The sequence below is a fragment of the Lytechinus pictus genome, chromosome 2, assembly GCF_037042905.1.
Source record: "Lytechinus pictus isolate F3 Inbred chromosome 2, Lp3.0, whole genome shotgun sequence".
Lineage (NCBI taxonomy): Eukaryota > Metazoa > Echinodermata > Echinoidea > Temnopleuroida > Toxopneustidae > Lytechinus > Lytechinus pictus.
This window is the reverse complement of record NC_087246.1, coordinates 29,174,215-29,201,545: the sequence shown is the minus strand read 5'-3', so window position 1 is coordinate 29,201,545 and position 27,331 is coordinate 29,174,215. Positions and strand designations below refer to the sequence as shown.

General features: G+C 35.2%; 1 protein-coding gene across 1 annotated transcript in view; it reads right to left on the bottom strand.

Moving 5' to 3' along the window:
* Positions 1–19,056, bottom strand: part of LOC129254446 (leucine-zipper-like transcriptional regulator 1) — a 35,933-nt gene extending 16,877 nt beyond the window's left edge. Inside the window, exons 1-7 of the mRNA XM_064115082.1 lie at positions 18,744–19,056; positions 15,958–16,020; positions 14,741–14,800; positions 12,776–12,855; positions 6,125–6,233; positions 5,168–5,251; positions 4,613–4,667 (exon numbers count right to left, since the gene is read on the bottom strand). Of these exons, the coding sequence (XP_063971152.1) occupies positions 4,613–4,667; positions 5,168–5,251; positions 6,125–6,233; positions 12,776–12,855; positions 14,741–14,800; positions 15,958–16,020; positions 18,744–18,865 (573 nt within the window). The 5' untranslated portion in view covers positions 18,866–19,056. The remainder of the gene's footprint in view (positions 1–4,612; positions 4,668–5,167; positions 5,252–6,124; positions 6,234–12,775; positions 12,856–14,740; positions 14,801–15,957; positions 16,021–18,743) is intronic.
* Between the last annotated feature and the right edge of the window lie 8,275 nt (positions 19,057–27,331).

The following is a 27,331-nucleotide window of genomic DNA, read 5'->3' as shown; positions in this document are numbered from 1 at the left end:
CACCCGGCTGTATCGCGGGAAATTGAGTTATTGGCCAAGCAAGAAAAGTGGAAAGTGGTGACTTCACCTTTGACCCTCTGACCTCCTGGGATCCATGCTAGTATCATACACACCAAATTATATGAGCTTAGGTTAAGTTAAACTGAAGTTATTGCGTTTACAAGGAAAAGTTGACGGACGGACGGACAGACAGACGGAAAGACAGACATCAAGCGCGATACCATAATACGTCCCGTAGGACGGACGTATAAAAAAGGAAGGAATATTTTCTATTCCACATTGAAGTGGTTAGATCTGATTAAGACCGAGATATCTATGAAGCTAGGTGCGTTTTTTTATCAGAAAACATAAAAATATGATTGTCTTGGTCGTGTAGTATCACTTTCATTATTGTGATTAATGAACATTAAGAAAATTAAGAACATTGTTGATAAAAATTACATGGATATCATTGCTTTAAAGGTCTTTTCCAACCCACAGGATTTAATGCTGAAAATTTAATCGAAATCAGATGTAAAATAGGAAAGTTATGACTTTTCACCTTTTTTTTCACAAAACAGAACATGCACACCCGGGTCAATGTGCAAACAAGAAAGCTGATAATATTGCTCACTCACTATTTAATCTAAATTTTTATAATTTTTTTTAGATATGACAATAAGGAAGTTCTTGAATAATTTGCAATAGGTAAAAGTATTGGCAATTCCATTATCACAGAGGACTCATATCACAGAGGACTCAATGGTTAATTTTTTTTATTGTTAAACAAATACTATTCAAAATTTCAGTTGATCATGACAGGAAATATTTTTTCTCATACAATTGAGTATGAAATGTGTCTGATGTTATATTGCACAAGTAGGGCCTAAACTTAATTTCAATTTTCTTTGAAATTGAATTTTTTTAAAATTCAAACTGTCAAAATCCATAACTCTTATTCAAAAGTATGTGACAGATTTTCCTTTGTTTCTCTGCTTTTACTAAAACAAACTTAATGAAAGGATGAACTTCCCCTTTAAGGGTGATCTGCCCAACCATGCAACTACAGCTACCACCAACTACCAGCCTGTAGATGGATATCAACCATCAGGCTTTCATCATGTCACCGGAAATGTAAACAACGAGGGCAACAAGAACAACAAAACTAAATAACAAACAATGATCAGGTTGAGATGAGAAGAGAGATGTAGGTTAGATAATACTAAAGTGAATCAGGGTTTGTTATGGGGAGTATAAGATGGTTTAGACCAGAGCATTTCTTCTACAAAAGTTGTATTAAAACATTAAAAAGAGAAATATCATTAGAACGAAGAAAAAAAAGATGTGTTTGGTTTAAAAATATTGTTTGGGGGATGGGCTATATTTTGGTCTACATGTATATGAAGGAGCACAGAGTAAAGAAATAAATGTAAAGAGGGTCATAAAAAGTAAAGTTTCATTACAATCAATTAAAACAGAGGTAATTTAATATGAAAGCTGACTTCTCACGAGGGCCCCTTTACAGCAAGCCCTGCCCAGTTCCAGTTGCATGATATTTACAATACTACATTCAGACGACTTTGCAGCCTTGAAATTCTTTCATCCTTCTTCTATTAATATATAGGCCTATATGACATCCAGAATAATTAATTTATACTGTTATTATGACAGTCTGAACAGGGCTTGTGATGGTTGTTGTTGAATAAGAATAATACAGGTAGTAGTTATACTGTTATTATGACAGTCTGAACAGGGCTTGTGATGGTAGTTGGTGAATCAGAGATATGTGATTTGTTGAGTGATGGCACGAAGTTTTCCACAGAGTTTTAATAAAGTTAGGCTCATCTGCACCAGCCAGTATTTTCAAATTATCCCCCTAGTCTGATCAAGCAAATTATCAAGATAAATCTCCGAAATGGAGGCACAATTAAGTGAGATATTTCTTGGCTTGATCTGGAGACTGCGATTCTATGCAAACTTTAATAGGACTATTTGCAAAGTAATAAGCTATTTTATTTATAATCATCCAGCAAATTCACAGGTGAAAATGACTCAGCTTGGGCAACACTGTAATCTTTTCATGGTGTCATACCATTGCACACTTAAGGTCCGTCTGCACCAGCCCGAGTTTTCATATTAGTGCGCTATTTCTGATCCGGCAAATTATCCCGATCTGAACATTCTTAAGATTATTTGTAATGGAGACGCATTTATCGCGCTTGTTCACAGGATTAATCTCAAGATTGCAATCCCAAGTCAACTTGGGATTATTTGCAAAATAGCACGCTATTTTACGAATTATCCTGCTAATTCTCAGGTGCAGACGCACTCGGGATTATTTTATTCACAGCTTCAGACCATAATGCATCTATGCCTCGCTCGAGCAGGAATCGCTCTTTTTGCGATGGTGGAGACGGGGTTTCTTGAATCTCAAGATTAATCGCGAAGAGGGCCGATCGGGCTAAAATCTCAAGAAACAAAGTTTGCATACACATTCAAAGCTCACATGGGATGAAATCTCCCACATTGGCTGTTGTAGACTGGGCGTGATTGCTTAAATTTGGGCTGATGGATAATCGACTTGCGGATGGTTTTTACACCATATTGATGGAGGTATATCACCTTGCGACCAAGTCAATCCCACCATCAAGTATACATAAAAAGAAACCACAGATGCATAATTAATATTGCCACTTCCATCAAAATCTAAAGTATAATTTGAAAGTTATAGCATTTAAAGTTCAAACACATTGAAATGTCCAAAATACGAGTTAAATATATCAAACTAAGTTTAAAGTCCTAAGCACAATTACATGTCGCAAACTCACTTTCATTGACTCAGTAAGAAATTGACTAGCAGCTGTCAAAATTCACAGAAATTCATGGCAGGAAAACAAAACTCCAATGAAAATATGCAAAGCTCAAATCCATGTATGATGCACATCAGTCCTTCACACATACAGTACCGGGGAGGGGGGGGTAGTTTGAATTATCAATAGCAAATTAACAAAACTGATAGGACAACCAGTAATTTTCACTTTACTTTTGCTGTATTTTGGCTCAGATGGAGATGAATAGTAATCATGTTCGATAAGAAAGTTATCATTTTTGTGTGGATTGCATTTGTTGTATTTGGGCTTTAAAATTGAATTCAATTCACATACCGCCCTTAGAAGTTTGCCATAGGCGTATGCGGGGGAGTTACAGGTGTTCAAACTCCCCTTAAATTTTGATGATACCCAACCCCCCCCCCCCTAAAAAAATGTTGAAGTTTTTTTGTTTTTGTTTTTTGCTTGTCAAATTTGTGTTGGGTACAAAATTTATCGTGAAGACATTTTTTTTTCTTTGCTTGTCAATTTTTTTTGGGTACGAAATGACCTAAAATTTGCGATGAAGACCTTTTTTGGGGCTTGGAAACCCCCCTATCAAAAAATAAAAATCCTGCGTACGCCACTGAAGTTTGCAATAGCCCTTCTTCAAAGACGTCCAATAGGAAGGAGAAATAGCAGATAAGTAGGTCATGACTGATTTAAGGGTAGAATCATAAGACATGATTGACTTGGGATGGTAATAAGACTATATCATGTTCTCCATCTCAGACAGCAATTTTCCTGCATATTCCCAGCACAGTATACAAGCCTAAGGTGTTCTCACCAGACACAACAATACATCACACAGTCTCTCTCGTGTAACCTTCACTGTTCAGAAAGGCCATAAGTCACCCCAGGGGTGATTCATCAGAAACTAAAATCAATCATAATGGAGATAAAACTAAAGGCACTGACTGCATCCAGGGCCCCGTAACACAAAGGTTAGCAATCAATCGCATGTCTGATTTTCACGATTGATTGTACATTGTAGTCAATGCAATCAATCCTAGAAAAATGTTCTATGATGATTGCTAAGCTTTATGTTACGGGCCACAGGTGATATCTATTCCTCCATCATTGCCAGATCGAGAATATTACACACTCAACTTCTGAAATTCGAATAATGACTTCTGTGACCTAAGACCCAGTGACCCTAAAATCTAATCAAATCAACTCATCCCCATATACAGTACACACATTTATGAGCCAAGTGACAATTCAATCACAATAATGGTTGTTATGTTATCGCCAATAATGAGATATATTCATATATGAGCAATCAATCAAAGAAATGGTGTGAAGCACCATCCATACCCAAGTAGACTTCTAAATATGAAGAGGTCACTTGCAAAAGGGGTTAGTTCCATTTTTCATCAAATTTGATTTTTTTTGTCTCAATGTATAGATTTTTAGTAGCTCTATAAGATGATACCAAAGAAAAGTTGAAATTCCCATTAAAAAGTGATCTAAAATGGCAAAGAAAAATCACTTTTTTTTTCAGAAGGGGTTAGGTCCATTTCAGTTTGGTTGCAAAAGGGGTTAGGTCCACACAGAATTTTTTTGGAAAAGAATATTTTAAAAAATATGAAGACAGGTAGATTTCTTTTATACCCAATTTTATGTTCTCATGGTAGGGTATCATGAAAATTTAGTTTCGCATAAGAATATTGTAATATGGAAGAATTAAAAAAATGATTTTCTTGGAGTGGTCCAAAATGGACCTAACCCCTTTTGCAACTAAACTCTTCATATATAACACTTACCTCCTCCCATGACTTGCTGTCTCCATTAAGAGATACACACCACATGTCATTTAACCTGTCATTATAATCAAATAAAAATAACAAGAACCGTATTGGTAATGACAAAGATAGCATATATTATGTATTTTACTATATGAAATGTGAAATATTTCAATTTCTTCCTCATTGTAATGTGAAACAAGGTTTGATTCTTCTCTGAACCAGTGGAATAGGTTGCTATTTAAAAGCGACCTATCATCATTCAATGAAGAGCTTCCTTCATCAAACCTGTAAAGATGTAGTAAAATTTGGTTCATATACAAAAGAAATTGGGAGTGTGTTATATCATTAGCTCTCTAATTCAGATCACCTGTGATGTGCACATAAATGTCTGGTGAAGCAAAACATTAAAATGTCATAACATTCTTATTCAAAATAGTATCATGATAAAAATTTGTAGCATTATGCTTGTTTTCTCTGATTTCTCTAATTATTCAAATCAATGTTTTGCTTGGGTGGAACTGACCATTAATGAAATGAAAACAAAAACAAGAGGGCCAACCTCCATTATCTCACCTTGCATTCCCATCGTATCCAGCGAATATCCAGAGTTTATCCTGCCAGACCGCTGCTCCATGTGCTGATCTAGCAGGTGGTAACCTTTGACACAAATAACAACAACTAATTTATAAACACCTCAAAAAAGGATAATCAATCATTTATTAGAGATATTCCCATATCCAATGGTTAATCATGAATGAAAATATCTTTATGATAGAGGCAGGTATGAAATGATGAGTCTGATGATACAATGAATACACAATTTTTTCTTATTGCTGAGAAAATTGCATTCTATGGAATTTATATCGCATGACACATGAGGGAGCTGTTTGCATGTGACTTCATAAAAAAATAATTAAAAAACTTTTTATTTTAAAGTCAATAACTCTTCTGAACAGATTTTTGCAAAATCTTTACCAATAAGTTACTTTTTTTTTCTTTTCTTTTCAGCTATTAATATAATTTTACTGTCTTGGTGAACTCCCCTTTAAAACCACACTGATCATGTATTAAAATACAATGTAGAATATTATAGACAATGGCCTTGTAACATTCTTGTAGAAACAGTAAACTGCCTAAAGTTCCTGTGAGCAGTATAAATAATTTAAATGAACCATGTGGGCTAAACTCATGTCTATTATCAATTTGGTATTAGTTTGGGCCAAAGTTTACTTGGTCCAATACCCACTTAGTTTAATTTGTTGTTAGTCTACTGCCAAGAGGGTCTAATTTCCACTTTCTCTGCTTATCATTTTGCACTTATTTCAAATGGTGAAAGACCAATTGTATTTTAGGTGATATATCTGAACTGGAAATGAGACAAAACAGAAAAATGCGCTAAATGGCAATTAAACAAAATGGTTGGTAGACCAGCTGGTTGTAGACGGTCCTAGCATTGGACCATATGGGATGAAACCAAATGGAAAGTAGACAAGAGGGTGTGAACAAGTGGCAATCTACCCAATACTTTACCTGCCCTCAAATTTTCTCTCGATCCATTGTCCGTTGGAGAGCTTATATTCAAACAGGTCGTTCTTATTGCGTAGATTAGAGTTGGAATATATATCACCAGTATAGCCACCTATAATACATCATGGACATAAAGAACAGAAGAGAATTATGGAATATTGAATCAAATGGGTATGGATAAAAATCAGCCAAATTAAAACCATGAATAAAAACCCTAAGAAATGTACAGCAACAAGAGTTTCTGAACAAAGGAAATTTCAGAGCAAATAAATTAAGATCATATCGTTTCTTTGAGGTTTAGTATATTGTGTGTACACAAGGCATGATTAATAAAAAGAAAAGTGACAATAATTTCATTCATCTGACACATACTTTAATCAGTTTTAATTTGAATTCAAGATGTCCTTAGAATATTTATAAGGACTTCCCAAATTGCAAGTTGACCAGTGGAATGCTTTGTACATCGTTATACTTTGCTTTGTGTTAACTGTATACAAAGCTGGTGGGGGTGGAGCATCGCAATACAAGCAGTATGCAAAAGCACATTTATGTATGGTATGTATGTATTTCCAGTATACTACCTGTCCACTATCCTGGCAAAAGACAAGATTTAGAAGAAATCCATGTAATTGTCATGAACAGTTGATATGTCAGGCAACTTATATTGTAGAGCGAGTTTGGACATGCTCAGTGTCTTAAGTTGCTTCACTGCAATTACTTTGTATGCAGTGAACAACAAGCAGAATATGCAGCAGTCCACAAGTCAAAGTGCAATTTAAAAACTCCTCAAATAGTAACTTCTCCTGTAATCAAAAGTGCGTTAGGAAAAGGATGACTCAGCATTTTCATTTTTTATCCATAAAGATAGGTACATTACAGTACCTTCACCTTTTACATAGACAAGACAATGTATTTCACAATTTTTTTTTCATGCACAAATCTAATTATGGTAGCATAATGTCTGTTTTCATAATCTCAGAATTACATTTCTGATTTCCAGATTAAATTAAAACATATGTCATGTAATATGTCATTCACATCATATTTCAATCAAATACTGGAGACTAGTTTACACAGAGACTAATATCTTTGATTGAATGACCATTTAAAGCAACATTTGTTTTCCTGTCCTCCTATCCCGTGACCTTCTCGTCTAAATACCATTCATGGCAGTGACTTCAAGAAAACGTAAAGAGAAAATGAAATTAGAGATTGGCAGTACCCAGACTATCAATTACTCTCTTAATCTTGATTGAAAGCTATTTGATTACACTGACTGGTCCACATATAATCCCAAATCATCTCTTTCATCGGAACTAGTAGATGACCCTGCTACATGCTGAAGTTGACTTGATATTGACCTAATAAATGTAAAGAAATCTGAGCCTTGTCTATTCCTTCTAGATAGGCCTATTGCAATCATGAGGTTGTCACACCTGGGGCCATTTCATAAAGCTGTTCCGAAGTTAAGAGTGACTTTAAGAACAACTGGTAATCCTTTCTTGTGGTAAATGATATTCACCAGTAAATGTTCAATGATGATTATTTATTTATTTTATAATTTATTCGGCACTTCAAACATATTTAAGATTTACAAAGCAATATCAAACATTACATAAAATGACATAAAAATTATACAGGTACGTGCAATATTTGATAGCAGTTTGCCCAGTGCATCAGTTGGTGGCCAGGGAAGAGGAGAGCAAACTTAATCACTGTGACCTAATGGTCCCTCCGCCCATAAGAAAGATTCACCAGTCGTTCTTAACTTACAAACAGCTTTATGAAACACCCACCAGGACATTTCAGCCAGTGTACATGTATGCCAATGTGCATATGGCAACTGGGAAGCCATAGACCATTTGATCCTAGTTCAAGAAATTAATGTAATTCTTGGTCACAAGAATTTGATTTCTTAATAAATAGAGATATATTTGTTTATATCAAGAAATAAAATTAAATGAAATAATGGCTTCCCTCTGAAAAGCATAATTACCTTTAGGCCTAATTACCTTCTACCATATTGTGCACTATCACAATTTACATTTTACAAGTATACCGAGCAAGGTAGAAAAATATGATTTCAATAATTCTGACCACATTGATTAATTTTCAAGGAAATTACTGATGGCAGTGTTACTAATTCTGCACAGTTAAAGAGAGGACATAAATTTGTTCGACTAAGTTTGATCAAAATGTATAAAATACAATTTTGTCTATCAACTGACAAAATAGACTTAAGGATTTTTAACATCCTTCCAGGGCTAAGAATCCTCTCTCTAGATTCAGGGCATATGTAGCTAGGTTCCTGTAGGATATATACTTCTCACATCCTGTTTCCACTTTGACTACGGCATTCTTTGAATCTAAACCAAATTCATCAATAATGCATCCCATTTCAAGTCACTAACCTTATTTAATCACTTTTGACGATGTGAAATGATACAAATTCTATTTTGAAAGGGAAGGAATGGAGGAATGAGAGGAAATAGTCTTTAAGCCACACTTGTACTGCTTTCCAAGTGAGAGTATTTGGATGTTGATTGCCAACTTTTACCCATTTCACTAATCTAGTTGGGCAGATTTTCAACATTGATAAGTTATTAAAAAGAAAACAACAATATACGCCAAAGAAAAAATGAAGAACTTTAAGAAAAAAAATAATTGAAAAGGAGTGTTCCCACACTCACAAACTTGTGTGTACAAATGTTATTGATCAGTTAAGTCATGCATGCTTAAGGATGTATTACAGGTAAATAAGTCACATATATATTTGGGAGAAGAATCATATACAGAATTTGACCCCCCAAAGTGTGTGTAATCAAGTATTCATAATGTTGAACATCCCTCTTGAAACTTTTCACCCTTTCAAAGTTCTCATAGCTCAATTTAAAAACAGTGCAATTTTTCTTAGCTTTAAAATATATTTCAGTTTATTGAAAAATTAAAACCAGATATTGTTTCAGAAATGTACGTGTACATTCATACAACTGGTGTGTTGATTGAAATATCGTTCAGAGAACTTTTACCCCAGCTTCACTAGCAGTTCATTTTATACTAATAAGGAGAATGTGTAAATAAGGTCAATCAAGCCAGTATGAATTTACAAAAGATAATTTTTCTCTGATGTGCCCTTGAAATTCTGTCAAAGTCTGGTCTCCTATTACACATGTTGCACCTGCTCTTCCTCGCTGGCTTCCTGACAATTTGCATCCACTTGGTCTACTAACGGATGGTCTAATTCTCAAATCCTTGAACGCCATCATGGCTAAACCCACTTGGCGTACGTACTATCAGTTTGGTCCAATTGCCATTAGGTCTAACCATCACTTGGGCTACCTGTCACTTCTCCTCCCAACTCCCTGCTTTGATAGTCTATATAATATGCAATGCCCAAATGGTCTCATTACCACTTCGTCCACTTACTTTTTTGCACTTTATGTCAATTTAACATTTAAAAACATAAATGATTCATAATTAGATTACAATTGGTGTCAGACAAAGTGAAAATTAAGCAACATGTGAATTGGATAAAAATAGTAAAGGGCTATTGTGATTAGACCAAATGATTAGAAGACCAACTGGTTGTAGTCTAAGCAGGATTAGAGTAGACCATGTGGAAAGTACATGACTGTAGACAAAGTGGCCCGTATTCTGAAGTCAGGTTTAACTTAAACTCAGGTTTAAAGTTGTGGTTTATATGGATAGCCAATTGTTACATAAATCACGTAGAGATATCATATTTCAGCTCATTTTGCTCTCAAATCATTAATAATTGTCTAGGAAGTATAAATAAATGATTGTCTATCACCATCGAAGAAATCATGAAAGAGCACAGTAAACATAAGAAACATACAACTTAATAAAAATTTTGACACTTTTGGCTTCCCATAATTTTAGCACAGAGTTAGACCACTGTCTAAGTTAAACCCGACTTCAGAATACGGGCCATCGGGTGTAGCCCAAGTGGCAATTTGCCTTCTTAAAAAGATACAAAAACCATTCCTTACCAGTAATTACTCCAAGCTGTACTAACTTGCCACCCCTCCTAATCCTCCAGTATTTCTGCTTTATCATGCCATGCATGACCAGCACTGAACCCTTCCTATCTCAAAGCAGCCTTCGCAGGTATTTCTAATTGCCCTTTGAGTTTTCTATCAATAAACTAATCCACATGAAGGGAAATTTTAAAGATGACTTTTCAATTGTCATTCTGTATGTCGCTGCCCGCCATACATGTAGGTGGCTGACGCAGGTATTATGTTTTTAGGGTAAACTGTCCTTTCATAGGTCATTCTGTCCGTCTGTCCATCCCTATTATTCATCTCACTATAACGAAGAAAAATTCCCTGATTTTTTGTGACAACTGTGCTATTTATCGTTTTATCCCTTTTGAAATCATGTACAAAACTACAATTCAGTCTGTGACTGCCAATCATATTTTCTTGCAACAAACCTGAATTGAATTGAATTGAACTAATCAACTTCCAACTGTGAATGCATCCATGGATAAGAGAGACAATTATCTGACAAGATTTTGAAGTCATGAAGGTCAAAGGCCCAGAGGTCATCAACTCATTAGGCCCTACATGTATATACATGTATTTCTTCAAGTGATAACTATAAACAAACTGTTACATGCAAAGTTTAAAAACATGCAAGAAACATATGGGAAAACTTGGGGTCAAAAGATCAAATGTCCGGGAGATAGTCTCTTTCTTTTGACAAATGAAGAACTATTTGACAGATCAACTTCAAACTTGACCCATTTTTGTATAGGAATAGAGGTGATCTTGTGATAATTTACACAGTAAATCTCACAATATGTCAATGGTCACAAAAATGGATAACAAAATTTCAGTTTAACAGATAACAAAGACTTAAACTTTGGTAAAAAACGAATGTGGGAGTGACAATATGAACAGATAAGGAATATATTTCAGAAAAGTTTAGATTTAAAGTGCGCAATATATTTCTGAATGTGACAAAAGTTTGATTGTGTGTAGTCCAAAATCCATTGAATTTGCATATTAGTTCAACTGCCCTCAATTTTCTAATCTGTCATATTACAATTCAAAGTGCACCAAAAAATTGTTGGTTTTTTTTTTTAGTATTCCTAGCTGAGCTCTTATTGGAAATAAGGCGGTGAAATCCCCAGGGCACAAATCTATATTTAGATTTACATGGATTATATAAACATGCATGGGATTTAAACATGTTGCCTTTGCCGTAGTTCAATCAATTACTAAAAAAATTTACATTGCAAGCTTGAAGCTAATATATTTCCTTTCTAAAAATCTAAATCTAAGTACATAAGCAAAGTAGAACTTCTGTTCGTTGTCACACCTTTTCTTTCTCTCTCTCTCTCAAGGAAGATGACCTAGAGAAACACTCGCATCTGATATTTCCAGCTCTTCCTTATTCATTCTCTGATTGAGGAAATTTGATTTTAATTTGGGTAATCCCTTAAGGAGGGACTATATTTTGGCCAATTAGGAAATCAAAATTAAATTCCTGAGCTACCTGTCATTAGCGATGTAACGAGGCTGTCTTATGAGGTGGTTTAATACCCACTCGATCAGAAAAACACATGCATGTAGATGATATAATTTTCATATTCAGACCTCACACTACCTGATAATTCACACATACCTGAAAATATATTAAAACAAAGTTCCTGTAGTCATGAGCCAGCAACAAAACTCTAGCATTCCTATACAAGGGATACACTTTCTTCTTGCCTTATATCAAACAGTCTCATACTTTGTTTTCACACTGAAAATAGTCCCTGTGCCCCTTGGATAAATTCCTGCAAAATTTATTGTAATATTGAAAAGCATTATAGACAGACTAACTTCTGCATACTAGTACATTCTCTTTTGGGGATGTAGCAAAATTTATTTACTTTCACACTGGAAAATACCTGGTAATTTCTGACCTCACTGGAAAAATGTGAATGTATGATCATGGAAACAAATGCATGGGATGTTCAGTGATACTTGATTACCCTTATGTCCAAATTTCATGAACTTGATCAATAAACTTTCAATGTTATGATGGCAATGCAACAAATACCCCCAACATGGCCAAAGTTCATTGACCCTAAATGACCTTTGACCTTGTTCATGTGACCTGAAACTCAGAGAGGAGTTTTAGAAATACTTGATTGCTCTTATGTCCCAGTTTTATGAACTAGATCCATATATTTTAAGTTTTGACATAAAAAAAAATAACCTTCCCTCAACATAATCTACATGTATGTTCATTGACCCTAAATGGCCTTTAACCTTGGTCATGTGACCTGAAACTCAACCAGGATGTTCAGTAATATTTGATTACCCTTTTGTCCAAGTTTCATGAACTAGGTCCATATACTTCAGTTATGATGATATTTCAAAAACTTAACCTTCTAGGTTAAGATTTCAATGTTGACGCCACCGCTGCGCCTATAATCTCGCTCTGCTATGCAGGCGGGACAAAAGGTGACATTCTTCGGAGGAAATGTGTATGAGATTTTCCTACAATTCTAGCAATAATACATGAAAATTACCATTTACATGCAATGAATCTAGTTCACATTTGAATTTGAGAGAAATTCTATTCACATTTTTTTTCACCGAAAGTTTAAAATAGATTATACGAAAGTGTACTGACCAAAAATAAACATACTGCCATTGTGAACAACTGCCGAATGGTGATACCTCGGCGCTGGCGGACTTCCAGTGGTAAATGCCCTGCAAAAAGGTAGAAATTTGTTGGTTTGTTGCTGGAAGAAATATCATATCATGGCTCTTTTTTCTAAACATTCCTATCACAATGTAACCAGGATCTGGAAGAGTAGCTCCAAATCAATCAAATCAATACATGCCTCAAGTTCTGTCAAATATTTGTTTGAAATCTATTGGCACCAGTTTACATTACTGTGACATGTAGGCATGATGTTTACATTTTTTCAAAGTTTACACAAATTTGACACATCATATACAGAGGCTTGACATGATTTCTAGATTGCTGGAAGTGGTGAAAAGTTGTAAACACAAGATAAACATATACAACTAGCCAATCATTTAAAATATTTTTTTTTTCAAATGATTGATTTCTTTTAATGCAAAGCTCTTGGTGTCTCTTAAATGAAATTTATACAATGGCCTTAATTGCATAACAATGAATAATATTTATAGGTCAAGTCCACCCCAGAAAAATGTTGACTTGAATCAATAAAGAACTAGAAATTTGACGTGTCCAAAGGACACAGATGCCCCCGCTTAACGCGATCAGAAATTCATTCAATATTATTGAACTTAATATCGTGCAGAAACCAATATGCATACATGTATATAATGAACAAATTTAGACCTTTGAACCAACTCGCATATATAATGAGCTGTGACTTTTGACCTGCGGACTCCGAATTCGAACTTAGCCTGTATTTTGGTGTCATCTACCTACACACCTAAATTTTTTTTAATCTGCTGAATATTTCATAAGTTATCATGCGGAAACCAACTCGCATATATAATGAGCTGTGACCTTTGACCTGCGGACTCCGAATTCGAACTTAGCCTGTATTTTGGTGTAATCTACCTACATACCCAAATTTTTTTTAATCTGCTGAATATTTCATAAGTTATCATGCGGAAACCAACTTGCATATTTAATGAGCCGTGACCTTTGAGCTATGACCTTTGACCTGCGGACTCCGAATTCGAACTAAGCCTGTATTTTGCTGTCATCTACCTACACACCAAAAAATTTTAAAATCCATTAAATATTTTTTGAGTTATTGCGCGGAAACCAAGTGGGGGGACGGACAGGGCAACGCTTAATGCCCTCTCCGGACTTTGTCTGCGGGGGCATAAAAATCTAACGAGCATAACGCTGAAAATTTCATCAAAATCGGATGTAAAATAAGAAAGTTATGACATTTTAAAGTTTTGCTTATTTTTCTCAAAACAATTATATGCACAACTCAGTGATATGCAAATGAGAGAGTCGATGATGTCCATCTCTCACTATTTCTTTTTTTATTGCTTGAATTATACAATATTTCAATTTTTACAGAATTGACAATAATGTTAAACTTGACTAAACCACATAATGTTAAACGATGTTAATTTCACATGTTCATGCAAGAATAAAACTTGATTTCACATGACAAGGGGGAGAAAATCAGAATATTTCATATAATAGAATACAAAAGAAATAGTGAGTGGACGATGTCATCAGTCTCACCATTCAAATACCGACCAGGATGTGCATATAACTGTTGAGTGAAATCAAGTGAAATTTTGAAATGTCATAACTTTCTTATTTACAACCAATTTTGATGAAATTTTCAGTGTTGTGCTTGTCAGATTTTTCTCTTTTTATTCAAATCAACTTTTTTGGGGGGTGGACTTGTCCTTTAAAAAAATACAGTTCTTGTACATGTACAGCACCTCTATATATAACCTCTCTATGTACATGTATGACATTGATATCGTTACCCTGGCTTAATTAAGCCAAATTCAGAAAGTCAAATTTGAACAGTCAGGTCTATTACATCAGAAGATGGAGTGAACATGCCTACTGTTTAGTGAAGGCAGGTGTTGTTTTTTTAAATTCTGAATATAAACTCACCTTCCCCATGAACTATCATTCACATCAAACCTCAGTACATCATTCAGCATGTTTTTCCTCCTATAAATTGAAACAAAAGATGAACACTAGCATAAACATGTTTGACCAGACATACATTGTTGAACTGGTCACTATGTAAATGTAAATGTAGGTTGATCACATTAATCAATTATTTTATGAAAGTTCTACTAAAATGCCACTACAAAAGATAATAACTATAGTACCAGTGTACCACTAAATGTAAATAAAGGTGGTTCATATTCAATGAATGTAGAAACTCTCTAAAACTTCAGTCTACTAGTGTAAATGTGTATACAAAATGTATAGGTGGCCCATTACTCTTAGTACCATGTTAATGTCTATGCTTCTTTTGGGTGAATTACCCCCAATAAAAAGACAAAAGTGCTGTTCTTTAAAAATGACCACGAAGTTTTATTCATTGAAAACCACTACTTCTACTAACATTTCTGTTTCTGTTTGTTTCTGTTTATGGTAACTTCCGTAGGAATTCTGCAGGACAGCGCTCTGCTATACATGTACTACACATGAAAACAGAGCTTCAATATAAAGTATATACATGTAACTAACAAATATATGTAACTCATGACAGCAATTGAAAATGTATTTAAGTAATCAAAGAATGAAAGGGAAGGGAAGAATGATAATATTCAGTAAGTTATAACAAGGAAGGAAAGAAGAGAGAAAATAATAATAGAACATATTATTTTGAGAAAAAAAAATGCTATCATAATAATGAAGAAGCTATAAAACAAGTTTAATAATATAGAAATTAATTTCTTAAAAATATATGAGGGTAAAAGCTTCTGCTTGCAGAAACATTTAGGAATTCAATAGTCAGGAATTGAATAGACTTAAAAGGGTTTTTGGGGCTGTTTTCTGTCTATTTGACACCATATTAGTTGGTAGGAATTTACTCTACAGAGTTACATGATGAGAGGGGGTAGCCAGTATTGAAATCTATCAAAATAGGGATGAGAAAAGTTAAGACACAGTTTGTTTTGTTTATCTTTAAAGGGTTTCCAAATTATCTATTCGGGTGTAAAATTTGTAAGATCTGACGGCTTTCCTTGATTTTGAAGCACAGGTGTCTGATACTAAGGTATCTGTTGGATAGAACAACTTTGTCAAATAAAACGTCCAAAAAGTCCTTTCATGAAATTCTGCCCAGAGCCAGAGCAAGATATTTGAATACTCACCCATTGTCACCACCAAACACATAGACAGCATCATTGTATGCCACAACGGTATGCTTGCTCCTCCTGTAACAGTGAAGAAAGAGAATTATATTCACACGTAATAAATCACCAACATGATTTCTTTTTAAACCTATAATACACATCTAGACAGTGGTCAATAACATTCAATAAGCAATGAAGGTATAAACTTAAAGGGGAAAGAAAGAAGTTGCAGTAAACAATTACTATATGATAAAGTCTTTAAAATCAAGGTTAAATGCCACGATATTATCAAAGATCTAGTTCTGGTACATTGATATAAACTTATCTCTAAGAAATCATTGAATCTTAGCTGAAAACCGGTAATTCTGATGATCACTTACACAAAAGTACATACATGTATGTGGGAAAGTGTATATTTTTCATAAAAATACCATACATATTATGGAATTCCTTGCTTATTTTGCTCATTTTTCAGCAATTCCAGATATTTTTTCTGAGCTATTTGGTACATATTTTTTTATTTATACATATTCAAACACTTGGGTGGTAATTTTATTAGATACTGTTTGAACTCATTTTGAGATCGTTACCACTGCTGGTTCATGTATTTATCTTTAACATTGCAGATTACATTCTGCATAGACCAAAAGCTTCAGTCTCTGTATTTTGGTTGTTCCGCTGAACTACGTTGGCTCCACTCACCATACATAGACTGAAGGGGATGGGGCCCCGTACCTACAGCCAACGTATAGTGAACTAGCGTTTTATAGATCGCGATTTAAAACTGTTTTTTAAGCAAAATTGAAAGTTTCATGGTTTCCATTATCAGGGAAATATATATAACTTAAGTAATTGCATACCTTGGGCCGGAGTTATTGAAAAAAATCCTCTGGATGATTGAGAAATCTGTCATCTAAGACATTTTCACCTGACCTGACGGTTTTTCTTGCAAGTTGCCATCTTGAATGACGTCATTGTCGTTATTAACTTAATGTCTCGAATCGATATATCGCGATTATAACTAGTACTCGTACTAGTATAACTAGTATCGTTTATCTTCGGTTTCGTTCGCATATGGAGCAGATCGTATAATATCGAAAGCAATATCGATATCACATTCGTGATTGTTGACGTTCGTTTGTAAATATTTTATAGTTTGGCTGCCATTTTGAAAATTTTTATCGTGTTCAACCCAATTAAACATCGGTAAAGTATATTTTTCATGCCTTTTTCATCTATATCGTTTAAAGTATTTAAATGTTGGAATATCATCAATTAAAAGTTTGTTGTTTATACATCCTTAGATTGTAAATTCGATGTGTAAAATTACATCAAACTTTGGACTGTGAATTGACAAAAGGGAGGGAATGAGAACACATGCGAGCCCACACGTACACCCTACCGTCGGTAAATGGGGATTACAGTAAAATGTCAGAAATTGTTGAATAAATCCCCAGAAACGACGGTTATTCCTGTCTACATTCTGCAATGAAATAATAAATTTTGCAAATTTGATTCACACTGTCACACACCTTATTACAAAAATGTTTAAGTGAGTACTAATAAACTTTCATATGGTATGCAAAATTTGAGGTTGATGTCCATATTAAGTATTTAAAGTGTCTTTGTCATTATGTGTTCTGCTAAATCAAAGTCATTTTTCCAACGAATAAAGATCCTCAAAATCACAACTTTTCTTTTAGGGTTTTGATCCCAAACTTTTGCAATTGGGCTACAATATCCTTTAAACCCTTTTGGCAAACATTTTTATAGTTCAACACAAAATTACACTTTAAATTTATAAAAATATTGGCCAAAAGGGTTTAAAAGGATATATTGTAGCCCATTTACACAAGTTTGGGCTCAAAACCCTAAAGTTGTTATTTTGAGGAGCTTGAATCGTGGGAAAAATGATGGTGCGTGTACTGCAATGGCATGCCGTCTGCGTCCCTGGTTCTGTGGAGATTGGCTAGGCCCCTACGTACAATGTAGTAAAGGAGCCTCCTGGCTAGTCCGGCTACCGTGCTGGACAGCACCTCTACTGCTCAAAATCTCAGTCAAATCATTATGTTGGTGTGACCTTAATTCGTGCATTACCTAATTTTGTGCAGGGTCGAATATCTCAATATCTAATCAAAATCTTGAATAACTGAATATTACCAACAGAGAAAGCGACCCAAAATTACCTAGCATGGTAATTATTTTGAAGGTAGGGTCTCATTTTGTGAAAATATTGGCAAATTTTGTTACCTTGTGCGTCCACTCCGAGAAAATCTGAACTTCTCGAGTCATCTTCACATGCACCAAGAAATCGCTAGTTTGCAAGGAGAGGTCTCCAAAGAAGTAAATGTGATACCAACCAAATTTATGGCATTTTAACTTCCATCTGATACAATAACCTTACCTTGGTCTGCTTGATTTCTTTTCTAACGTTAAATCTTTGCAAAACAATTGTGCGCAAATTAAGGTTACATTTTTTTTAGTTTTAGCGTGCACTAGTCGATTGTCATGGAATTTTGAGATCACGATACCAGCAAAACCCTTGACCTACCGGCACTTTATAATTCTGTCAAGCAAATTTGACTTTAGTTTATGATCTTGCCCTTCTGCCTGATATTTATGATTTTAATGAATTTTATGTGAAATTCTTGATTGAAAATCAACTTTATAATTTTCAAAATATGCACAAATTATGGTCACCCCATCATAACTTTGTTTCGTCTGTTTCGCCCCATCCAGCTGGACTATGTCTTGCTTCAGTTCACCCCACCCCGCCCCGCCCCCTCCCCTAATTTCTGTCTCACCTTGCGCCAACAAACTCATCACACTCGGGCATCTGTCTCCAGCGATGCACGGTTTCATATGGGCCAGAGTCAATTGTCACGTCTTGCCAGCAGTGAGGCTCGTATTTACGACCATCTGCCATAGTTTATGACATAAATCCTGATGAAAACCTGGTCAACAATTGCTGTAGGATACCAATCACGTAAATTTGATCGCAGAGAGTAAAATTATGTGCTTTGAATGCATCAATTAATTCCAGTCCTGCAATATCATGAATATAGCACTGCTCAATTTTTGGTCAATGGGTGTCGCCATTTTATTTTCAGCCCTCTGGCGTCCACGATGAGAACAGTTTTTGACCGACCCTCGGCCTCCCGCGGCCTCCTCCTTGCATGCCTCAGATAAAAAAAACAAAAACAATAGGCCTACGGTACTTACCGTATCATACTAGAATAAGATCTAGATATGTCTATCATAAATTAGTATTAATGTATTATAAGCATACATCTCGATAAATGTCTTGCCATGGCTGGAATCTTTAAAAAAATATTGTAAATTTATTTCGAACAATGGTACAACAACTTGAATCATCCCTGGTGATCATAATTAAACAAGCTCTTTAAAAAAAATTATTAACGCGTTAAATTTCCTGAATAGGGATAAAAACAAAAAGTTAATTCATGACCTTTATCTTAATTTCAATAAATTACGGGATCTACTTGTCACACGTTAACGAGCAATGAACTTTGAGAAGACATAACATGAAAAATATAATCTAAACTTGTGATAGATTTTGACATAATATTCAGAAAATACCTAATTGCCGTTTCCTTTCCTTTTTATCCATTTTTGCCATAATGTTTGCTCACTCTTGGTGCCAGTGTGTGAATGCATCGAATTGTTTTCATCCACACTGCAAGCAGTGAGCAAGAGCGAGCGTCATGTTTTCAGTCCTTTTTAGCTACATCCAGTGGCGTACCGTGGGTCACGGCATTGGGGGGGGGCACCAGCAAAAATTTCGAGTCACTTAGGGAGCGCGCGAAGCGCGCTCAGTTGTCAGGTATACTGACCTAATAGAGATATTTAAGGACATGCAGTGCCATTAAACGGATATGTATCTCACTGATTAAATAGTGCGAGCTGAAAATTTTTGATATTCAGAGCTAAAAAGGGACATTATAAGCAATTTTTTTTTTGTAATCATGATACATAACTGTCTCGCTAAACAAACAATGCGAGCGCGAAGCGCGAGCTAAAATTTTCATATACATTGACCCTAAACAGGGAAATTTTAAAGACTATATTTTAGAATCCATTAAGAGTATAAATATCTCACCATAGTCATCTAATGCTCATGCCATCCTTTGCTGATTTTATTAGAATTACATCTAAACACAGATCATGAAGCACCTTTTGTAGTCATTGTAATCATGATTAAAATACGCATCTTACTAATCAAATACTGCAACTGCATTTCACTAACTAAATGATGCGAGCGTGAAGCGCGAGCTGAAAATTTTATATATTCAGATCAGAAAAATTTCATTTAAAGGACTGATTTCAGGAGTTCATGAAGAGCAGAAATCTCACCAATCCACTAATGCGAACGTTAGCACGGACAGGAAATGTTTTATATTAAGACCTTAAAATAGGGCAATCACTTTCAGTAGTCATGAAAAAGAAGAATATGTCACTACATAACACAATAATAACTCGAATTGCAAGGAAAAATATATTTGTTGTATATTGATTTGAAAACGGGAGGTTTTAGTACAACAGGATTATATATCTCGTTAAACAGTCTATGCGAGCACCATGAACAATTAAGACACAATGAAGCAAATAATGTTCCATAAAGTTATGAACAAATGCTTCTTATGTAATATAACACAATATAATATAACATTATAATGAACAATAATATATTCTTTCCCCACTACGTTTCTCTTCCTTTTTCCCTCTTTTTCTCATTTTCCCCTTTTTTTTTGCCAGCCGATTGGGGGGCACGTGCCCCCATGCCCCCCCGTAGTTACGCCACTGGCTACATCTGCATGCATGAAAAAGCAAATAATTTTATAAATATCATGAATGTTGAAATGTGTTACAATCAAACAGGCGTAGGCTATATTGTGATTTTTATCATTGTTTTATTTCCTGTAATTTCCTGAAATTACGGTACTTTATGGAGAAAGTCGCCCCAGAACTCAGTATCATCTTTTATCAATATCAAGTAAACATGGGCGGCAGAACCGGGGGGAGTGGCAGGTGGCACTTTCCCTACCCCAAAAAAATATTTTTTGAATAAATAAACAATTAATTCCTCACTGAGGAAAAAAAAATCCCTTTTTCAAAATGATACACCCTTTTTGAAGTAAAAAACATAATGCATTTTAGGTTGCAAAATCACACAATTTTTAGCACTCGCTTTGCGCTCGCATCAATTATTATTTAAAAAGGTATAGTACTCATTTTGTTATTGATTACAAAGAGCGCTTAGAATGTCCAGTTTTCAGGTTGGAATATTACAAAGTTTCAGTTCGCGCTTCGCGCTCGCATTCGATTGGTGAGATATGTATCCTTTTAATCAGTCACTACATGCAAACCTTAATTATCAGGAGCCTTTTTCTGGTCTTATATAAAACATTTCAGGTAGCGCTTCGCACTCGCGTCATCTTTAGTTAGATGCACAACTTTTTAATGATAATAAAAACTGCTTGGAATGTTTACTTTTCATGTCTTATTAATAAAAGCCTAAATACATATTTTGTCAATCAGAAATCACTTTAAAAAGGCTTTGCTCAACTTAATTACTACACTACAAAACACACAACTACTTCACGCAGCTTATGGTGAATATATATATGTATATATATATATATATAATGCCAATTTTGACATATAAGTGTCCTTTTTGGCTCCCCCATACGAAAATACGTTCCGCCGCCCCTGCAAGTAAATAACATGACCTTCAAAAAAGCATAATAATTTATGATAGTAAGAATAAATTCTACTTGTAATCTCAGCATATTTACATTTGTATAATATTTTGAGCGTCAATCATTCGAAACTGAACAATAAGAGATTTTCCAAAATACATCAAACAAATAGTAAATCCTATACAAATTGATGCTATAAATGACACCCTTATCACCTTGAACCCCCCCCCCCGGACAGTTGATATTGTGTTTTGGTCGATGTGCACTTGATGAATTCTATGAGATTATTCCTCAAAAAGGATTAGAAAACCAAAACATATCCTCAAAAAAATTCGCGTTCAATAATGTACCAATAATCTGTATAATCGACGGCAATAGAAACGATCAGTATTACGACAAATTTATCAATATATCCGTCGTATTTTTGTGTGATGAATACTTAACATAGACATTGAACAATAAATTGTGTCGGCTTGTCTTTATTTCATTGATATTCGTTATTTTTCTCATAGATAATTGCCGCTTATCAATCATGATTAATAAATCATTTTTTAAATTCATTCATGATCATACATAATAGGCTACAATTAAAGAGAATGATCCACCCCAAGAAAAAAAAATGTAAAAAAAAATTGTAAAATCAAACAAAACATAACACTGAAGGTTTATCAAAATCAGATAATGACCGTCTAGCAGCACTTTTTAGCCTTCTCGGAGCTGAAATAATGTCCGACCTTGCATATTTATCAGGATATTCATATATCACCCGTATCACCCATAATTCTCTTAAACAAAACCCCCTATTTTAGTACTCTCATGAGTCACAAGTCAACAATGTGAATATTTACCTCGCCGAAACTTATTGACCTTAGATGACCTATACAAGGGATATTGGTGATTAGTCTGCAAGCACAGACCCTGATTGAAACTTCAATCACCAAGTGGGTGTAAGACAAGACTACCACAAATGCAAATTCTGCCCAAAGTTGAGAAATGCACTCAGTGCACATCTCCATTATGCAGCCCCGATATGGGCTTAAAATTCAGACCACTTTTGATAAACTGCGGGCTCAGTGCCTGCAGGCAAAACGCCAATATGAGAGTTTGAGAAAAGGCTAAATCCGAAGTCTTGTGAAATCGATGAAAAGGGAGCCCAAAGATAATAACCCATGAAAATATAAACAAAGAAATGTAGTATTGGACATCGAAAGTGTGATTTAATTCAAATAGGGCATAATGAAAGGGAACAATGAACATATTGTTTGTTTTCCTAAGATTCATTTCGTAAAACAGGGCCGTATGGTGATGGGGGGGGGGGGGAGGACGTGTAAAAATTTTAGAAGAAACTCATAATCGAGGGGGTAAATAGACCAAGCTTGTCATTTGGGCGCTTTCGCATTTTCTAAAGTGAAATTGAAGGACATTGAGCACTCTTTTGGTGAATTAAGTGTAAAAAAATTCAGTAAAAAATTTAAGTGGGGGGGGGGGGGGGGGCAACTGCCCACTGCCCCCCCCCCCCCCCCCCCCCCCGCTGCGTACGGCCATGGGAGTACACTGGAAGATGATACTAGACATTGGATAATTGATAGGTAATTTTAAAAAAAATAATTTTGCAGCACACGCACAATCGAATGTAAATAGTTGACAATATTTTATTCACTTCTATAGAAACTGTAATGTAGGCCTATAATTATATATGAATGTAATTCATGATTGTGAGCCTAATCCTGTTAATTCGGGGTTACAGCCCCTTGTGCATGATAATCCAGATGTTTCATAATAGTGTTTTCATTAGAGGCCCGTACAGGTTAAACGGACATATTCATATAGATACATGTACATAATTATATATTCCTAGAATAATTAAAGGAAGCACAACTGAGAGAAAACGGATGGTTGTGCGTTGAACTTCCTTCCTCATTCATTTTGATTTATTGTTATTAAGAGTCTCAGAAGCACGTGAAAATTATTTGACACATCTTCCAGAATAATTCATTACTTCCTTCTCCTCTTCGTTATCTATCGACGCTCATGGCCATGGAGTGCTAATATGGGGAGGAGGGGGGGGGGGGTAATGTTAGGGGCCACTGTTATATGTCCCACATTTGACGACGATTCAGGGACAACCATACATGCATATGGTTGTTCAAAATGTTGGGCCAGTAGAAAAGTATTTTAAAAAAGAAAATAAAAGAAAGAAAGAAAGAAAGAAAGAAAAAAGAAAGAAAGAAGAAAGGAAAGAAAGAAGAAAGAAAAGAAAGAGAGGTATAGGAGACAGAAGAGTAACAAAAGGAAAGGTATGGATTTTTTTTCTCGTAACTGTTGGCCTTCATTACACTTGTTATTCAATTGGGGGAAAATAGTCACCTTCAGGTCGTTTCGTCATCCCCATCAAAGGACACTGTCACTGCTTATGCCGAGTAATTACGAATGGGATGAGTTATCAACATGAAATAAAATCTTAATATGGCTAATGAAATGGGAATGAGATTGGATCGCACCTGAAAAATATAGGCTCACGGGAGTCTATGTTGATAATTTGTATATGCACTCCTTTCAGTATAACCGCTATTCAAACGGGCGTATGTTGGGCAACGTGGACAGTCCCCCTCCTCCAACGCCCAAAAAAAAAGAGCAAAAAGAGGGAAAGGGAAAAGCGAAGAGAGAAAAATATAAGAAATGCAAATTTGTGCCATTTTTTGCAGTTCCAAAATAACAAAAAAACAAACGAGACGATACGTATATCTTCTCAAATTTGACATTGTCAAATAATCTCTCATTAATTGTCTCATTAATTAATCCCCTGGGAACAGCATGTTACTTTATCATTATTATTGATAATATTTTAATTTATAACGTGTTCAATAACCATTCAAATATTCATTTAGTTTAACGCCATTTTGCTGTCATTATTGGATATATATTGTCAATTATTATTTGTATATATTGTATTTGTAAATTTGTTGATAACCAGCGAGTGCCAAATTTCAATTTAATTGGACAATAAATTCAATTCAATTCACTTCAATTCAATTCCACATCTTCTGTCTGAAAAGCCATCTTCTCCCATAGTTGCGAGTTAAAGAGGTTCACTCTGACTTTTTTTTTCTAATCATACCAAATAATGTACTGAATTTGAATTCAAGAATGTGACGCCTCTAATTTATAAGTAGAGGCCTATAATGCTTGGCGCTTCGCGCCAAGGGAGTGAGGGGGGGGGGGTCACACTCCCTGCACCCACCCCTATAGGAGTGCGCTTCGCGTGGTCTTTATGGTTCAGGGTTGGCACACTCTGTGCTCATATCACCCCCTCCAAAATCAAATCCTGGCTATGCTGTTCTTTTCAAAAGAGGATATTAAATTCATTAAGTATAATTTCTAATACCTATATATTAGGCCTATATCGTGAATGTGATATGAGGGGTCACATTTCATGACGTAACGGCATTGGACTCCCATTCTGCAAATAGGAATGTTATTTATACTGGACTTCGATCAAACTACTCACAAGGACCAAGAGCGATAAAGTCATCGAAAATAAGAGGATGAAATAAAAACAATCCCGCTGCCTTACATTGTTGAAAGCTTACATAATTATTTGTTTAATACTTTAGACATTGTTTTATATAATAAACTGCATAACAGCTCTACTTCAGTGCCTATTTTAACCAGCATTCCCTATGCGTGTGGACAAGACTAAATTGATATTAAAATGTATTCTTTCCTCCCGCCTTTTCTCAGCATCAAAATGGACGTTGATCAAAATTGTATATTTTTAAATAGTGTTAGTTATGATTAGAAAAAAAACCAGGAAGGGAGGGGGGGGGGGGGGTAAATTTATATAAGTTGCTAGCTCTGACAAAGTCAGTTAAAACATAAACTGAACAAAACTATTTTTTAATGTTTTTTTTTCTTTAACCCTTTGTGCATGCGCTGATGTTGCAATTTTTCACATTCGTACAATTAAATTCAAAAATCGTAATAATTAGTTTTCTCCCCTACCTTCAAATTAGATAAGCTAATGAAAGGCAATAGTTCTTGGATAACATCTACTAGTATATAATAATAATAACTATCAATGGTACAATATGGATATCTTGAATTAAAGAAAATAACATTGGAACAATTGTCATTATTATACCCCAAAAATTAATTCAGCATGCAAAGAGTTAAAAAATAAAAATAAAATGTGACTGTAAAGAACAAACTTCCTGGTAGGTACTTATAATAGCCCCCTTTTCGATTCTCTCCCTTTGGTCATATACATCGGGCCTATAGTCTATACATATTTTTTTCTTCTGTAATCGTGATTGGCAAGGAGAGCAACGGTCGAAAGATAAAGGCATGCCAAGGTAAAAATCCCGGGTAAAAATAAGCAAAGTCTGTACTATCCCACTACCTATGTTGCTAGCTATAACATTAATTAAGTTTTTGTATTTGTTATTTATCTTGAGGATTGACTTGACCTCCAGCATGACATGTGCATTGGCTCAGATAAATGAACTACTAGTATCCCAGGACTAGTATGTAGTTTCTGTATCCAAAAACAGAAACTGTAGAGTATATGATTATGCCAGCGTTGGAACACCTCCACGTCCGTATGACAAAATCTGCGCGCGCTGTCGTCTGCTTCGGTCATCATTCCGTGTGTGTATGTATACGGTTGCATGCGTTTTGGACACAAAAATAGTTGTCGGAGATTGCCGGTGACTGTGGAAGCAATTAGTACTGCTCGCGAACCGGCGAAACGTGGAAAAGCATTCTGTGAACTATTTCTGTTGTGTGTGTGACATCAGGGAGGCGACTGGAAGGGACAGTAATAATATGAGGAGATGGATTGAAGGCAGGGTGCTGTAGAGGATTGACAGTTGTGAGTATATTGACGGAATAGCCACCACAACAAGATAACCTCCCCTTGGACATTGTTAAATGAAAAGAACGGGAAAGAGAGAAGGCCGCTATTTTGTAATCAAGAGGAACCCTCATGGATCTTTGTGTTTCTCAGCTCTTGGGATATTCTACATGGACACCAACATAATAATTATGGGTACTTCATTGCCTCGTAGAGTCGTAGACAGCATGTTGAAGCTGTATTGATGAGATGGGCATCACTCATAAATGACTATTGTGTAGATTGGAGCACATTGTACTAGCATAGCTACCCGAAGAATCCGATAAAAAACAAGATGAATCTACACCATATATTTCGGTTTTGTCTAAAAAGGATTCATGCGGTTTGTTTAATTTTTACTCTGTCCATCATGATCGCTGGATTCTTGCCTTTATCATCAGTATGTGCGAGTCCCTCTGGTGGAGGGGGCGGGGCACCAGGACAACTTGCACCTCTCTCCCCGGAAGATGCCCCATCTGAAATTACCACTGGAGCATTTGTGAGTATGAAATATAAATATACAACATATCAGTATAGTGTATGCTGCAGATAATACGTTTAAAATACAATTCAAAATATAATATGCAAGTATAGGTCCTAAGTCATTATTTTGTTGAAAACCATCTTTTTTGTGTGTGTATTTTATCTCATTGGATGCACTCGGTATGGGAGCAAAGATAGTCACTTTCATATCCTGAACATTTCCAGTTTTATTATCGACCCATTTTCGACACTTAACCATGCATGTTAACTATACCATTACCGTGTGTGAGGTTAAAAC